The sequence below is a fragment of the Hippocampus zosterae genome, chromosome 8 (assembly GCF_025434085.1).
Source record: "Hippocampus zosterae strain Florida chromosome 8, ASM2543408v3, whole genome shotgun sequence".
NCBI classification, from domain to species: Eukaryota; Metazoa; Chordata; class Actinopteri; order Syngnathiformes; family Syngnathidae; genus Hippocampus; species Hippocampus zosterae.
This window is the reverse complement of record NC_067458.1, coordinates 21,161,646-21,178,208: the sequence shown is the minus strand read 5'-3', so window position 1 is coordinate 21,178,208 and position 16,563 is coordinate 21,161,646. Positions and strand designations below refer to the sequence as shown.

The window sequence follows — 16,563 nt, the reverse complement described above, 5'->3', positions numbered from 1 at the left end:
TCTCCTTTCTGTTAACATTTGCCCTGTTTTGGAAAAGATTCTTTCTGAGGGCACAGATGTTGCGACAACACACAGCCTCCGTGTCATCACATGTGTAAGACGTGGGTACAGTGAATCCTTGGCCTCCCACCAGCTCAAAGGGTCTGCACTTCTCGGGAAAAGGGGCTCCTCAAGATAGGATCTCACTTCCAGAATTGCATCTGATGAAGGATTCCGTCTTGTAGTGCTTCCAGTTACTCGTTCTTCAAAGAACCTCCAAACAGCAGATGCTTGTGGCTCTTCTTGTTGTTGCTCTGCTCCCTCTTCTCCCTCTTCGCCTCCTGGCAGTGCAGTTGTCTGGCTGGCTCTTGCTGCTGCTGCAGTTATTCTTTGAAGAGCTTCATCAGCCGCTCTATTGTCAGTGAAGGCCAGCTTCTTGAATCTTGGGTCAAGAATGGTGGTTTCTGACAGAACAGTGTTCCATTCCATTCTGTGGAATTTTCTGTCCATGGATGCACAGAGAGCATCCACTAACTCTTTCACTTTCCCTGTGGTTACGCTGGTCTGATGCTCAGCTGTCACTTTCTGAAGACCCTTGCACAGGATAGAGCTCTGGGTTGTACTTCTAGGCAGTTGTTGTGACATTGGAGCAGCAGCAACAGTTGCAGACACACTAGCACCTTCATTAACATCTGGTTCCCTTGCTTGTCTTTTCTCTCGCAATTGTACTGATGGGTGGACTTTTCTTATGTGCCTGTGCAGGTTATTTGTGGAGCCTGATTTATGGGATATTTTAACTTTGAGAGTCTACACGCTGCCTTTGAACTATCAATAACATTGAAATGAGTCCAAATTTCACTGCGTTTTCTATCCATTTCTCACCTTTTCGCTTTCCACCGTGTTCTTTTTTTGCTAACTAGCTCTGTCGTCTCCTCGTCTCTCTCGTTCGCGCGCTGCTGTTTCTTCTCCTCTAACCCCTCCCCCCTCTCTAAACTGTAGCGTGTGCGTGTGTGCGCGCGTGTGTGTGCGTGTGTGCGTGTGTGCGCGCGTGTGTGTGTGTGAACCCCCCCCCCCCCCCCGTCTACCACAGATCTTGACCAATCACGTGCGGCTTTAACCGAAGGGGGGGGGGGGGGAACAACTGGAGAAACAAAAAAGGCGGCTCTAAGAGCCGGCTCGTTCACGAACGACACATCACTATAACCCTCCCGTTCCGGCTCCCATTGAGGAGCCGGCTCCCAATGAGGTGGGAGCCGGCTCCCATCGTTCACTTCAAAGAGCCGGCTCTGGGAGCCGGATCGTTCGCGAACGACACATCACTAGTAAATAGTCCCCCACCCAGCACAGAGCACTCTCTGGGGGGAGCGAGCTTGACGTTTGGGTTTGTGCTGAGTGGCGACTTGTCAACGTCACGCAGTGAGCGACAGAGCGTGGAAGAAAGACTAAAGGAGGAGGAGGTTGTGAGGAAGTGGAGAGTGTGTGCGACAACGACATCGCTGCCTTTTTCTTCTTTAGCATCTTCATCGCCGTCCGGTAGCACCGAAAGCCTGAATAGTCTTTCCCCCGGCGTCCACTGGCCGCCTTTTTTTCCTTTTCGTCAACATGTCCGTGGCCAGTGACTTTGGCAACCCTTTAAGGAAATTCAAGCTCGTCTTTTTAGGAGAGCAGAGTGGTAAGACGTGACATTTTATTTACGCTTTCTGGGGAAAGTTCTGGATGTTTTTTTGCATGGGGGGGGTTGTCACGTGATGCCGATGCACCTGCCTAGTCACCAAGTTCATATTTGGTCAATTTCAAAGTAGCTCGTCAAAGTCAAGCTTCAACAAACGTCATAGGAATTCCCAATGCTATGATTTTAGCTGAGGGTAACCTCAGGGCGTCTCTTTGAAACGATTGAACAATTTCAAGAGTGCTGTCATTCATTCTTAAACGTTTATGAGGAGCCAAAATGGACGGCCAGAGTGATTCGGTGAACGGAGTGAAGTTGTCTGATTGACAGTGTCGGACACACCCAGCTTGTTGTTGTCCGTGGGAGAACTTGAAAAGGTTCTGATCCGGCGCCCTCGCTGAAAATAGGGTCCATTAAAAGAAGGGTTATTATGCCAGGATCCAAAATGGACCCCTGGTTTCGTCGCTTCCTTCCACGAGATCCTCGTTTGAGCTTCCAAGCTTCCCACGATGAGGTCATCTCGGCAACCAAAGCCTTCAATGCTTATTAAAGGAGGGCCAATGATAACCACCATTGAATTCTACAAATTGTACTCTTTTCAAGACAGTTACAGTGGATGCTTTGCAGACAACCTTTATTTTGGTGAAATGTTTTTTAAATTAATTTTCCGGATAGAAGTACAGTAGTATCTTGACTTGAAAGAAATGTGCACAAGTACATGGAAAACATGTTAATTTAACACATTAAGATACCGGATTGAAATCCACGTTTTCAGCTTTAAAACTGAGTTGAACACGCTCACCAGTCGTTTACCATGCCGCCTTGCATGTATACAAATATAAACAAATACTTTTTTTTTCTGGCCAAGACAGAGTGATCAAGTAACTTGAATGATGATTTTGGCCTTTTCTATCACTGTATGTGTCTGGGGCCAGCCGTCATCAGTTAAAAAGTCAGCGAGGATTTGCAATGTCATTAAATTTTAAACAGAATCACCACACTGGGTGGGGGGGGGGGGGGATGTTGATTTAATTAACGCCAGCCGCACTTAGGAAATCATGACTTGTTGCCAGGCTAAAGGTTAACGATGCTCCAGTGACCCATCACAATGGCCATAGCCATGCATATTTGTACATCGGCACATTGGGGGGGGGCCTGCCTCGTGCATATTTAACCAGCAGGAAATAAATAGACGGCACAATCGAAAAGCTCACACTAATGCTGCCTCATATCTACACGCGTGTAATTGGAAAGCCGCTTGTGCTTTTATTCCATATCCTTGTTACCTAATTTAGGCACAGTGTGTAAAAATGTGTTGATTTTTCGATTATTTCAAAAACGCACTATTCATTTCAATAATATGCTAAACATTCTGTTCTATCAATTCTACATATTTTTTTAATGTAATTGTAGGTGAAGTAATCACTAATTATATTAAACGGGGCTCGCGTTCACTTTGCCGCCATCTTTCTACTACGGATACCCGAAGGTGACAAACTTACGAAAACTTCTATTTAACCGTGAAGTGAGGGAATAAGTCGTTTTAGATGTCATTTTGCTAGCACCTCTGCTGAAGAAATTGCTGGAAGGCTTATGAAGTGTGTCACCAATGTGCACATGCTTCAAAATGCACGCGCTTGAGTGTAGGTTGATGCATTTTATTAGTTCACCACTAGATGGCACTAAATCCTACCCACTGCACCTTAAACACCACTAACAGATAATCAAACACTCGTGGTCCCCTTATGAGGGATACCAAATAGCAACATATAGTGAATTCCATAAAGCATGTATATGATAAAATTGATATCAACTGGAGGTCCACGCTCTTTGTATTCACTTGTGAGACAATTTGGAGCACTAGTAGAATGAATCTTTTATTTTTTTTTACAGACAGTATATACTACTGTATGATATTAACGAATACGAGAAGGACAACTCTGAAATGCTGTATTCACTAGTAGGATAGATACGTGCTACCTGTAAGGCAAAACTGTGCAATGTACTAAAGTTTTTTTTTCCCGACCAATGCTTGCCACAAAGAATTTATCGCAAAAAGAATTCTGAAGAGCTCTGCTCTAAGATCATTATCAACGATAAGGAATAATTGCCCAAACAGCTTCCCATATGTGTGTAAACACGCAGTCTCACTTCATTCTCTGCGGTGAGGAAATCTTGGTAGGCCACCGCTTCCTGCTAGCACACACTCCATCGCTCTCACACACACACACACACACTGATTGATGCCGGAGTGCAGCTAGCATGCGTTGCGGTGCAGCATATTGCTCCAGTGATTCAGCACTACTGTCAAAACAGCCGAGGAGGAAGGAGGATTATGTGACTCCTCAGACCAAACGGTTTCTTTGGCATGACCTTGTTACATTTTGGTGTTTCGTTGAGTTGGGCCATAGCCTTGTCTAATTGAAAACAAACTTTGCCACCGTTTCATTTTTACAAACCTTTTCGCATGTGTCAATTACTGGTGATTTTAGTATTTGCGGCAGGGCTGCTAAAATGCAAATATTTGTATTTAGCTGGTCGTTGAACAGAAGTTATCCGGCTCGTGTTTGCCACTTATCCAATTGATTCACAGTTTAGCTGGCTAAACTTTTGTGCTGAGATATTTATTAGCAAAGCAATAACTGGATTGGCTCAAAGCCGACGACTTGACAGTGAACAGCTGGATGTATTTTCAGGTTTAGCTTCTCGAGTCTTTTTGTGGGCCTACTTAAAGAAAATGTCCTGATTTGTGCTGCTTCCCGTCTGCCCGGAGGATGCAATCTAATCTAATTGTACGCATTAAAACAAGCGTGTCCTCTCATAACAGCCTCGTGTCTGCTTTCCCCAGGCTAATGCAATGAGGCTAACTCGGCGTCACACCTGCCTGCATTTGTTCTTGTGTCATCAATATGTATATGCGCCTGTGTGTGTGAGTGTTTGGCCTCCAGTCACAATTCTCCATTGGCCCAAAACATCTGAAATAGATTTTGTTGGCCTTGTGGAGTTTGTCAACATGTTCATCCATTATTCAGAAGCTACTGGTAAATGTGTCTTATGCGAATGCCTTTTCGGAGGTGCCATGGCACCCATGTGACTGACCTTGTGTCATTCTTCCTTTTTAGTTGGCAAGTTACCTGGCAAATTATTATTTTTTTTCTTGTCACTATAGTTATTTGCATCTAAAGTTAGCCGGCTAGTTTGTCACTTGTTCAGTTAGCTCACCGTTTTGGCGCTAGGTTTTGTCACGTCGTGTTTGGCAAGCTAGGCCCACAAGTTCGCTAGCTTGTTTTTGTCACTGCTTGGTTGTTTGGAGAGCTAATTAGTTTTTAAGATGCCTCAGAAGTTAGTGGGGGAGTTTCTCACTCCCTCAGTTTGCTCAGAAGTTAGCGGGCTAGTTTGGGACAATTTTCTTGTTTGATTAGCCCCGAAATTAGCTAGCTGCTTTGTCGTTTACAGGTTAGCCAGCGAGTATTATCCTTCTCTACAGTGTAGTTATTGAGGAACAGGGAATGAGTAAATGATTCCAAACACAGTTACTTTAATGTGGTGTAAAATTGAGCACCCTGTGTGCTATCCTGCTGCTGCTACAAGTGCGGGATATGCAGCGGTATCTGCAGGTGCTTTATATTTCCTCTGTAATTGGCCCGCACGTTGCTCCACCGACACTTTATTAGCTCAGAGGACTGGCCAGCTGGGAATCTATGCCATTACCATTTTTGTGCCAGCGTGTGAAGATGAACAGAAACTGTCTGCCAGAAGCTGTTAAAGATTCAGATGCTTTATATAACTGAAATGGCTTTGTCCTCCATCACCCCATGCCAGTGGTGACATCATGCGCACTTCGCCTCTTCGCACGCTGTAAAATAACAACATCAGAGGCTGAATGAATCTCTCCATTGTTAAGTTAACTCGCCGGTAAGCCAGCGAGTTATGGTCCTCTGTGCTTAGCTCACTGGTTAGCTTTAGGTACCGGTACTTGTTCAGTTTGCTCACGAATTAGCTTGTAGCTCACAGGTGAGCTGAGTACTTTTAGTGTCGTCAGGTCAGCTCAGAAGTGAGCTGGGTAGTTTTCGCACTCGTTAGTCGTAAAGATATGCAAGTTAGTTTTCCTCATGGCTTGTTTAGTTAGTTTACAGGTAATTGTTTAAACTGTGTCAATAGTTATTCAGTTAGCTCGGGTGTTAGTCGGGTGGTTTCACACACACAATAATTTAGCTCACATGTTCACTTTTGTCACTGGTTACTAGTTAGCTAGCTAATTTGGTCATTATTCAGCTGGCTCACAGGTTAGATGGCACGTGTTTGTCACTGGTTTCGATTAGCTCACAATTTTGAGATCTTCTGTCTGTTATGCATATAATGCACATAGTTATATTTGCAACAAGGTTGTAGCATTGTCACAATACCAACATTTTGACTTTGATTCTATACCCGCATAAAATATCTTGATGCAAGTACTGAAATGATACCACGGTAAACGCGTCAAACATCGGTAAAATGTGACATAATAGTTGACATTGTCATTGAAAAAGTCATGGTGCAATTCTGGTGCCAGCACTTGGTGCAAAACTCCAAGTTGGTTGTAAAGTTAGCTAGCTTGTTTAGTCACTAAATTAGTAAACTGAAAACGACCACCGGCTTTACATTATTAAAATGTTTGCCCGAAAAAGCGCTACACAATCTTTTCCTGAAATCTCTCAGCACTACTAAGGCCAATGGTACCGTTTCATTCTCTCTATTAGATCGAGCATTACGTGCCTAATAGTGTTGAAGAAAATCACTGCCAGATATCCTGTTGCGTTTATCTAAAGTTAGCTTGGATGATGCGTTGATTAAGATATTAGCGGGGCGTCATTAGGATAGTCATTATGTACGCATCACATTGTGCCTGGCAGATATGCACAGCAGGCGTGTGTAATTAGTCTCCTTGATTAAAAGTCTTGGCGAGCGCGGCGGAGCTCATTAGAGGTGGATGATGTTGATTCCTGATAGGAGTTGCAATGATTGTGTCAGGGTGTTGGATGGCAAGTGGTAAACTTATAGTACGTAGTATGATCCACTGATGTATCGAAAGAGAATTGCGTTACTGATACATTTGCCCATTAATAAAGATAATTTTTCAAGGACTAACCAGTCATTCCCCTCTGGAAGTACTGGATGAAGTGCCAAGCGTGATAAACGTTTAGGCTTCGCTGCTTAGGTTTCTATCGCCGTGACCTGACCCACATATGCGGGAGAAAAGGAAAAAAAAAGGCTGGATACACACTCATTGATTGTGGTGGGCTTCTCAAATGATGAAAACATGCTTGAGTACACGTGAAATGAGCTTGGCTGTTTTCTCGTCATTTATCAGCCTCGTTCGAAGAAGTCTATTGTTATTTGTTGAGCGTCGTGATCACCGTATTATACTGCCCCCTAGTGGCCACTGGCAATGGCTCATATGGATGAGAGACAAAACCAGGTTCAGAAATGTGCTGGTAAGACACATTGGAATGCTATTCAATTGTAAAAAATATATATTTCATGACAACTTTGCCAGTCTTCTCCATTAACAAGGTTTTCTCTTGCAGTTGGAAAGACGTCGCTGATCACGCGTTTCATGTACGACAGCTTCGACAGCACGTACCAGGTAAAAATGGAGCTTCCAAGCGCCTTCGGTTACACAAAGACAGTCCTACATGCGGATCAAAAGGCGTTCCAATAAAGCCCACAAAGCGTGGCGGCGCTCACGTGGGGTATACAGGCTACCTCAGAGAAATCGTAATCAGATTATCTGCGCAAAGACAGTTTTAATACCATGACAAGTGTACAATTGTTAAATAATTTCGGTCTTTGTTGGGGGGGTTCGGACATATTTTGAGATCTGACCAATCTTATCCTTGTGAAAGAGAAAGTAGCACACTCGTTGGAGTGAACACATTATGCCTTTTGCCTTCGGTCTGCTGTTGACCTCAATGCTGCCGGATAAATAATCACCTCGGCAATCATTCTGAAGGAAAGTATGAAGACAAATGGCTGCCTTCTCGTCCCGAGACTTGAAATCACCGAGTTCATTCCTCACACTCCTCCCTTTTTATGCTTTTCAGTGGACAGATGGATGCTGGCTAAATTGCATCTGCTGTTCTAATAATGGCCCAGTAGAGAGCGTCGCGTTTATTAATATCAGCTGCAGCTTCTTTCACACTCGCACTCTTTATTCTCCAAGTCTGGATTTTTACAGCGAACATCCAAGTGTCCATTTCTGATTTAATGCCAGCGGTGCAGTGACACATGTAGACAGGCATGTATTCTTTATCTTCTGCAAAGAGCGACTGATCTTACTGCTGTGTGCTGCCAAGTTTATTACCCTTATGTTTGACTTACACCGCCCCCAGGTGGCCAAGGGGCGCACATGGTAATTACCAGCACAATGTACATTGAAGGACAATGTGTGACCAAAACGGAAAATTAGTTTGAATTCTATTCATTGACGTTGCGTTGAATGAGAAAATCGGCCCACCGTTTTTCTTTTTCCACAGGCACAACGGGCCTGAAGCCAGCCTCCCGGATGACATTGCTCATTAATCATTCAAAATCATATCGTAAAAAATTTACAAGGATCTAATGTGTTCATGTATAGCTAGCTGTCTGTGTGGGGATCCTATTTTTAACATCTGGGCCAAAAGGAACCCGGAAACCTTTCACTCAAATTATCACAGTGTCTCAATACCTCAAAATGGCATCCCTGTCATTGTAAAGATTATTTTTTTGTAAATTATCTTGTGTCTACCCTCTGCCACCCAGTGATTTAGCGGCCTTCGTGGCCTGAAAAATAAGCATTTATGCCGGTTCAGCCTGATAACAAATGTCTTTTTTTTTTCTTCTGTCGCTCGGCCAGACTGCCTGGTTTGCCCCACACCGGTCACTGGCATTGCCATGGAAACGAGAGCGTGACAGAGCTACTGATTTCCAAGCGGGCAACACAAAACATGACGGCTACATCCCAAAACCTTTAGAAACTAAACATAAATGAGAACATAAGAAGACCAAACCCCTTTCAAGAGCCTCAAATGGCAGCACATCTCCATTAAACAGGAATCGGAACTTGGGAAAGCCTGTCCACCTAATTAAAGATCATGATATCTTATTTATTTCAGTTGTATCTTTAAAACGCCCACACAGTGCTTAACGTCTCTTTCCACTCGTTCTGACAGTTAAAAATGCACTAATGTGATTTAAAAAGGTGCCGGTATGGTCCGAGTTTTTAGGCTGATGATTTATTTGTGGCAAGATCACATGAGGACGTCATAGCGGGAGAAACGGTGCGCTTCGTGACGCACTGCAAACACGTGCCAAGTCTGAACACGGAGCCATCTGCCTCGATGCAGACAAAAACAGTCGTGCAGAATGATATCCCGGCCCTCAAAAAAAAGGGTTCTTTATTTAAAAGAGTCCTGGAAATTCACCCGCAAGAGCCTAAAATGGCTGCATCTAACTACAATGGCTGACTTTCTGTTACTTTTCAGGCATGGCTTCCTCTGTATTCTCTGCGGAGATATTCATGACAAAAAAATTACATTAAAAAATAAACCAATAAAAGCATCTCTCTCAAAGCTCCTCAAGCCGAGTCTCAGCATTTTTGTTAAAACGTTTCCGGCAGTCAATGAAGGTCCTTGACATTGTTCACTGCGTTATTTAAGAGCCAATCCAAATTCCTGGTTCGGTCCCATTGGATCCCACTGAAAGTTTCCAATGATGAAAATTTCCAGGATTTTGCAACCCTACTAATCAACTCCTTCTCTGGATTTATTCTCTCTGCTCCCAAGGCAACAATCGGAATTGACTTTCTATCCAAAACGATGTACCTGGAGGACCGAACGGTAAGATGCCGAGTCGCCGACTTGACTCCGTGTTCATCAACTGACTGCGTCGGTTTCGTTGATCAAACCGGCAACAGGTGAGGTTGCAACTGTGGGACACGGCGGGTCAAGAGCGCTTCAGGAGCCTCATCCCGAGCTACATACGTGACTCGACGGTGGCCGTGGTCGTGTATGATATTACAAGTAGGTTTCACAGTTTTTACACGTTCCAGACGTGACCGCGATGGGTGAAAAATGGCGCACGAGAGACTAGAATGTACTTATTGGCCCTTCCTCCCACTAACTGAGCTACTCTATGCCAACTAAAACGCTAATCCAATTGATTGGAATCCTTCCACTTCAAAATCAGCTGTCCAGGAATCATATCGCGCCCCATCTATCGCAAGTTGTATCGAGTCGTCTTTTATTAAAATGGTGCACACCACTAGCTAGCTTGCTAGCTTGGCGCGAACAAACCTATAATGCGAAACGTCCGAGATCGGCTAACGTAAATTAGCATAGATGTTAACGGTAATTCTAATCATTAAACACACCCAGAAGCTACGCATACAAAAGGCATATTTTCAAACAACATGTTATATTTCTGTTTATCGAAAGTCGGATAGCTTAACGGTAAGATATAGTTTGAGCCCAGTGGTGAAAATGTCTCACAATGGAGAAATTCCCTATTTACAGCAGCAAAATTATGAAAGGGGAGAAAGTAGAAGACAAAAAGTGTGTAAATATAAATATATATACTGTCTATATAAGAAGTATAGCAATATGATAATCACAAGGTGGGTCTTCCATATTTGCTGGTCATTTGCTCCTCCCTTTTTTTGTGTGTATGTTGAATGAAACTCTGGCACACAGACTACAAATATCACTTTTGTTTACTATTTGCCATTCATTTACTGTATGTCTTGTAAAGATGGTTGACAATGTATTAGAATAAATCCTGTAAATTATTTTGCGTTGATGAGACTAATGAGATCAGAATAATAATGAGCTACGAATAGTATTAGATGAAGTATTCTTCATCACGTTTCTTCTGCAAATATGGTCTCGTTCACGACGTGCCTTGTCTCAACAGACGTGAATTCCTTCCAGCAGACATCTAAATGGATTGATGACGTGCGGACAGAGAGAGGAAGTGATGTCATCATCATGCTGGTGGGCAACAAAACAGACCTGGCAGAAAAGAGGTAGGCGCTGCACCGCCGGCGGAGATACAGACCTCGTGTATTTTAGGACCGGGGTTATGCAATCTTCTCTGTGACGACGATGATGAGCAAGCCTCGGCGTCTGCTTCAGTCGTAGCGCGCGCACGCACACACACCCACACATACTTTGAAGAGTTGGCTCAAATTTGAAACTCTGAACTTGAATCCCTGAACCTATCTTGAAAGCCTAACCTCGACATTAAGACCTCACTTAAATCATTCATCAAAGTGTAGAAGGAAGTTCAAGTGGAGCTGAACATGATTTCCTGTGCACGCTCCTCAGGCAAATTAGCATCGAGGAAGGAGAGCAGCGGGCTAAAGAGCTCAGCGTCATGTTCACCGAGACCAGCGCCAAGACGGGCCATAACGTCAAACAGGTGAAAGACCGCCTCAAGAAAATGGAGTCATTTCAATCGGGAATCGATTAGGTTGAAAATTGAGTAAATTGAGTCACCGGGATTCTTGAGTCTTGGGCATTTATGTGCTGCATTGACGATGTTGAAATGAACTTTTTCAATTTAATGGGATGGAAGAATCACTCTCAATGTTCTGTTTTGGGTTTTTTTTCCCCCTCACAGCTGTTCCGCCGCGTGGCCTCGGCTCTTCCTGGAATGGAGAACATGCAGGAGACCAGTAAAGAAGGCAGTATCCTTATTTCAAATATGTTCATAAAGACATGTTGAAGCGACATAACTCGAGTCGTGGGAGGCTGCCCGACTTTCGAATAATGCTTGTTGTTCTGCAACCTTCACGCCAAGCGCTACGCTTGGGCACGGTATGCAAAACGGAAGGTCACGCTAGCGCACCGTTGCCAACGTGACGTCCGTCAACAATATATCTTTTATTAGATGTTACTCTTGCCACTAAATCCAGTGGCAGCCTCTGTACTGGTATACTTTTTACTGACATACAACAGCACCACCACGTGGTAGTAAAGGAGTACTACATTATACAAACAGCCACAACTTCTTCTAAATCCAGTGGAAGCCTCTGTACGGCCTAAATCCAGTGGCAGCCTCCGTTCGGGTGTACTTTTTATTGACCTACAACAGCACCATCACGTGGAAGTAAAGGAGTACTACATTATAAAAACAGCCACAACTTCTTCTAAATCCAGTGGAAGCCTCTGTACGGCATACTTTTGACTGAAGTTCAACAGCACCACCAAGTGGTAGTAATGGTAACTACATAAGTGGTTGGGTTCGGTCCGTCTTAGAAGGTTGAGAACCGCTGTTCGACGTTGTTCTCGCTGAACCGCGAAGCTCCATCACGACTGCGAAATATCCTTCACGATCTCCCGCCAGTGATCGACATCAAGCTGGACAAAGCGCAGGAGCCGCAGACGAGCGAGGCTGGCTGCTCCTGTTAATAGCCGCTAGCGTTAGTTGCTAGTAGCTAACACTCATCATATACAACCCCCCCCCAACCCCCCATGCCGACACGCTTCTTATGTTGAGCCTTCCTATTGGTTAACATCCTGACTGCTGGTCAGTGCTTTCAGAGAGAAATAACTCTGAAGCTGTCCAAAACAAACAAGTTGACTTTTCATTCTTTCTTTCATTTTGTTCATTATATATATTTTTTGTACTGCCCACGCTTTGTTTTTTGTATGTTTTTTTAATATTCAGGGACAAATTCTCTTCGTGTTTGGAGCACCCTAACTTTAAGGCAGACAGCCACAATAGAGCCTTTTCACGTCTTGTGGACTGTCCGTGCATGCTTCTCAAAATGTCAGGTAACACCTCACACACTCACGCGCACACCTCACGCACGCACACGCATACACACACACAAATGTCGGACTTCCCATTGTTCCTATACTGTACATCATGTGTGTGTGTGTGTGTCACTTTGTTCCTTGTGGACACACAACATTCCACTGTATATGGGGGGGCATCAAATGTATTAACATTGAGAAGACATTTTTAATGGTTTTATTTTATTTTTTAAAAAATTCAATTTGAGATTTAAGTCAGGGAAGACACATTGGCATTGGAAAACACACACAGTCACTTTGCTGCTTATCATTTCATCTTCATTATTTTACAACCAGAATGTAGAAGACAACACGCAGCCTTACTGTCTGATGAGCACTTTCTTTTATTTAAATTTTTTTCCTTCTTCATTGAATGAGGACTCTACAGATGGTTCTTTGTATTTATTCCTGGCGAATAGGAACCCTGGTGTCCACATGTCAACGTACGTATGTTAGCGTTGTCGAGATGATTGTGCAGCGAGGCGGCCGAGACCACCTCAGCTCTCCTCTCACTAACTGTAAAGAGCATGTCTCCATTAAACATGTCTTGCCAACCACCACGCGGCTTCGTGGTCATTCTGACATACAACTTTAGACCAGACTTTTGTCTAGAAATTTTGTTCAGACCTTGGACTAAGCTTCTGTCCAAACTTGGACTACATTTTGGGCCGATCCGAGCTCTATTTTTGGCCAGACGTTTGTCCACAGCTTAGCCAAGATGAAACTCCAGACTTTTGGTTCAGACATTGGGGCAGGTCTTGCTCAAGATTTTGTCCAGTTCTTGGAATACACTTCCATCCACACATGTGTCCAGACTTAAGTCCAACCCTTGTCTGCAATCTAAATCTTGGTCCTGACTTTTGTCAAGAGAATTGACTGGACTTTGGTTCAAACATTGGTCCACACCTTTTCCAGACTTTTGTCCAGGTCTTGGTCTAGACTTCTGTCCATACCTCAGTCCAGACTTTAGTCCAACACCTGCTCCAGAATCCAAATCTTGTTCCTGACTTTTGTCCAGATCTTAGTTGAAACCACAGTTTACTAATACAAAAAAAACCCCAAAACAAAACAGGAAAGGCAATCCGTCACAGTTACTCAGCGTGGCTTTCACAGCCTGACCTGACTTGTTCCAACGACTCGACACCAAACCGGATCACCAACTAACGGATTTCTTGCACCATCCCACTTGGAAACCACCCCCGGCCAAAATTTGCACCATCAACCGTTGACCCGAAACCTGAGACCTGTATCTCCACTCAATCTTTGTTGGCTTGCTTAATAATGAAAGTCATGATCCAGTTTTTTCATAATTTCACAACGGAGACTCTTGGCCAGATGCTGGATGAATGCTTTTCTATAATCCTCTTTCATGCTCCAGCGAGTCTTTTGTCGCAAGCTTCTGTTGTGTGACGTTGTGCTATTAAGAAGCAGTCATCATCGACGGGCGGGGGGGTGATGTATACAAGCTGATTGTTGTCCCGTAAAACTGCGTATCATACACCACAATTGAAAGTTACTTTGCAGTAAAAAAAAAAAAAAAAAAAAGGATAATTTTATTTCAAATTCCAGGCATTCGCTGGAAGGGACTGGTGTTATAAGGCTAATTGTTGTCCTGTAAAGCTACGTATAATGCTACCAAAACCGAAAATCCACAATTACATACTCGCACGATATTTTTCTTGTCATAAAAAAGTGATTGTTTATTGAACATTCGACGTGAACCCCCCCCCCCTCAAAAAAAAAAAAAGAAAAATAGGAAAAAGTCAGACTGGTGTCCTGAGCGATTGTTGTCCTGTAAAGCTGCATTTGTTGTTTTGCGCTATTTTGTTCATCATAAAATTGAAAAAATTGATAAATCTAGTGCAGGATAGAGGGTAAGTGCTGAAGTCTTTCAAGCAGTTGTCCCGTCAAGCTGCTTATGATGCTAACAGTTAGCTTGTCACCATAAATAAAAAATGGATTGGTGTTATTTAGTGTTGAACAAATTTTAGGAGAAACCATCTGTTCCTTGTGGGGGGGTGGGGTGGGGTGTCTCTGTAAGTGTTTTAGACACGATTAAGCCAAATCCCACAGCAGCAGCTGGGAGAACTATAGTCAGAATAAATAAGGGGCAGTTGGGGGCTGGGAGGGGGGGCAGGATCATAACATCTCTTCGCTGGAGAGCCTGCGCCACGACTTCATTTCCCTTCAAGGATGAAAGAAAAGGCAACAATTTATCCTGCGTTTTCATTAACATTCGCTTTTCGGGGGCGGGGGGGCGGTCCGACTTACACATTACTGCTGGGCAGTATCTGCTCTCTGGGCCTCTTGGTCAGTGTAAACTTGCGGAAGAAGACGCGGAACTTCAGCTTGTGTCTGGCGGAATTGCTGGGATGACAGAGACCTTCAAGTTTGTTTCTTATCGGGCTCAACGATTAAAAAAAAAAAAAAAATCACGCAGAATGAAGAGGTCGTCTGATAGCTACCATTGTGCTCGGGGCATGGCCGCCCTCACCTCCTCTTTGGTCCCACCTTCCCCATCATCATCGTCTTCTCGGTCGTTCGGTATCTGCTCCCATAGCGTGCTGTCAACCCACAGCGCCTCCTGCAGGCTGAGGCCACGTCGCACGCAGGTGACGCGGCGGCACAGTGGGCAGCGCACACTCAGCGCCGGCCCAACTCCTCCCGGTGCCGAGCGCGCCGCCATGGCCTCCAGGCAGGCCTGGCAGAAGGTGTGCTGGCAGTGCAGCAGCCGGGGGACGCGCTCCGCCCGGGAGAAGGCCAGCAGGCAAACGCTGCAGTCGCCCTCGCCGCACAGCACCATGTAGGACCCCCCCCCCCCCTGGCAACGCCTCTCTGCAGGGGTGCAAGATCATGTTAATGGCGTCCAGCCCACCTGGACTTGTGCACCGGCCGATCACAATGCACAAAGAGTCAACCATTGACACGCATTCACATCTATGGACAATTTGAGTCTTTTGGAAAGTGGGAGGACGCCGGAGTACCTGGAGAGAACCCACAGAAAGTACGGCTATTCTCCGGGTATTCTCCAGGTACTCCGGCAAACGTACAAACTCCTCAAAGAAAGCCAGGGTTCTTTTGAAGTTCTTAAACCCAGCATAGAACAGGATTGAAGGTCCTAAAGTGGAGCACAGAGCTACACATCTCCAGCACCAGAAGCGACGACTGGGTGAGTAGTTTTGATTTATTTCGCTTTTACTTTAACAGCCGCTCGCTGATTTGAACCCTTTCAGTGTGTTTTTTAAGTACTTTCTTACTACTGTACTTACTTTAAGTACAGTTTGTTTTAAGTACTTTCATGGTACATTTATGATGACTCTTATCACCACTTTTAATTGTTGAACTTATTTTGACACTTTTTATGACCTTTCGGAAAGATAAAAGAAACTGAAAAAAAATGTGATGCAGGAAGTCCAGCAGCACTTCCTTGTTACTGGAAATGATATGCTTGGATGGGTTGATTTTTTTTTTTCTTATACTGCGGTTCACTTATTCGTACTCTGTTTTCCTTGTTTATGACTGAAAATAATCAGAAAATGTTGACAAAAATGCTACAATAGATGCCATAAATGTGTATTGCATATACATTTATACATATAAAAAAACTATAGAATCATAGATACAATTATATACATGATAAAATATATACAATATATTGTACATTAGTTGTTGGGTTTTTTTTCAGTCAAAAAAGACGACCTTGTTTACAAAAGCGTTTTGTGAATTGTTCCTTGGTGTGAGTGTGAGTGCAAAAGGTTTTGCGGAGAATAGGATGAGAAAATCAGTTACTTTAATTCCAAAATGTCCATTCATTCTATTTTCCAACAATCCCATAAGGCTTTACTCTTACTTACGACCCAGCGAGTTGCACACAGTGCGTCCGTCACCAACAAAGAGGAAAAACAACAGCAAAGCAACGTACTTACAGCAGAGTAGTAGAACTCCAAATATCATCCAGGAACAGTGAGTGGCTTGCTGCCGAGGGAGGTTTTGCTTTATGAATGAAGGCGGCGCAGCTTGTTTCTTTGCTTTTGTTGGGATTGTGGGGGCGGTTCCCGGTTGCCTGCTGTAACGTCCGCAGAGAGCAGCTGTGGAAGC

At 44.1% G+C, this 16,563-nt stretch overlaps 2 protein-coding genes across 2 annotated transcripts; one reads left to right on the top strand and one right to left on the bottom strand.

Annotated features, from left to right (window-relative positions):
- The first annotated feature begins 1,304 nt into the window (after nucleotides 1–1,304).
- rab6ba (RAB6B, member RAS oncogene family a) lies at nucleotides 1,305–13,025 on the top strand. Its single transcript, XM_052073121.1, has 8 exons — nucleotides 1,305–1,651; nucleotides 7,219–7,277; nucleotides 9,454–9,507; nucleotides 9,585–9,690; nucleotides 10,580–10,691; nucleotides 10,993–11,086; nucleotides 11,288–11,354; nucleotides 12,014–13,025. Exons 1-8 carry the CDS (start codon nucleotides 1,582–1,584, stop codon nucleotides 12,076–12,078), a joined length of 627 nt encoding a protein of 208 aa, XP_051929081.1. The 5' UTR covers nucleotides 1,305–1,581; the 3' UTR covers nucleotides 12,079–13,025.
- On the bottom strand, nucleotides 12,642–16,471 carry im:7152348 (uncharacterized protein LOC559250 homolog). The gene is made up of 4 exons (XM_052073123.1): nucleotides 16,392–16,471; nucleotides 14,931–15,298; nucleotides 14,737–14,832; nucleotides 12,642–14,650 (listed from the first exon to the last, which is right to left on the bottom strand). Exons 2-4 carry the CDS (start codon nucleotides 15,266–15,268, stop codon nucleotides 14,605–14,607), a joined length of 480 nt encoding a protein of 159 aa, XP_051929083.1. The 5' UTR covers nucleotides 15,269–15,298; nucleotides 16,392–16,471; the 3' UTR covers nucleotides 12,642–14,604.
- Between the last annotated feature and the right edge of the window lie 92 nt (nucleotides 16,472–16,563).

Excerpts from the sequence above, each read along its gene's own strand:
- rab6ba (XM_052073121.1), top strand. The coding sequence starts at position 1,582 with ATGTCCGTGGCCAGTGACTTTGGCAACCCTTTAAGGAAATTCAAGCTC. Across the intron at positions 7,278-9,453 it reads GCTTCGACAGCACGTACCAG|GCAACAATCGGAATTGACTT; the intron begins GTAAAAATGGAG and ends TCTGCTCCCAAG. Across the intron at positions 10,692-10,992 it reads ACAGACCTGGCAGAAAAGAG|GCAAATTAGCATCGAGGAAG; the intron begins GTAGGCGCTGCA and ends CACGCTCCTCAG.
- im:7152348 (XM_052073123.1), bottom strand. The coding sequence starts at position 15,268 with ATGGTGCTGTGCGGCGAGGGCGACTGCAGCGTTTGCCTGCTGGCCTTC. Across the intron at positions 14,833-14,930 it reads GCCATGCCCCGAGCACAATG|CAATTCCGCCAGACACAAGC; the intron begins GTAGCTATCAGA and ends CTGTCATCCCAG. Across the intron at positions 14,651-14,736 it reads ATACTGCCCAGCAGTAATGT|GGAAATGAAGTCGTGGCGCA; the intron begins GTAAGTCGGACC and ends TCATCCTTGAAG.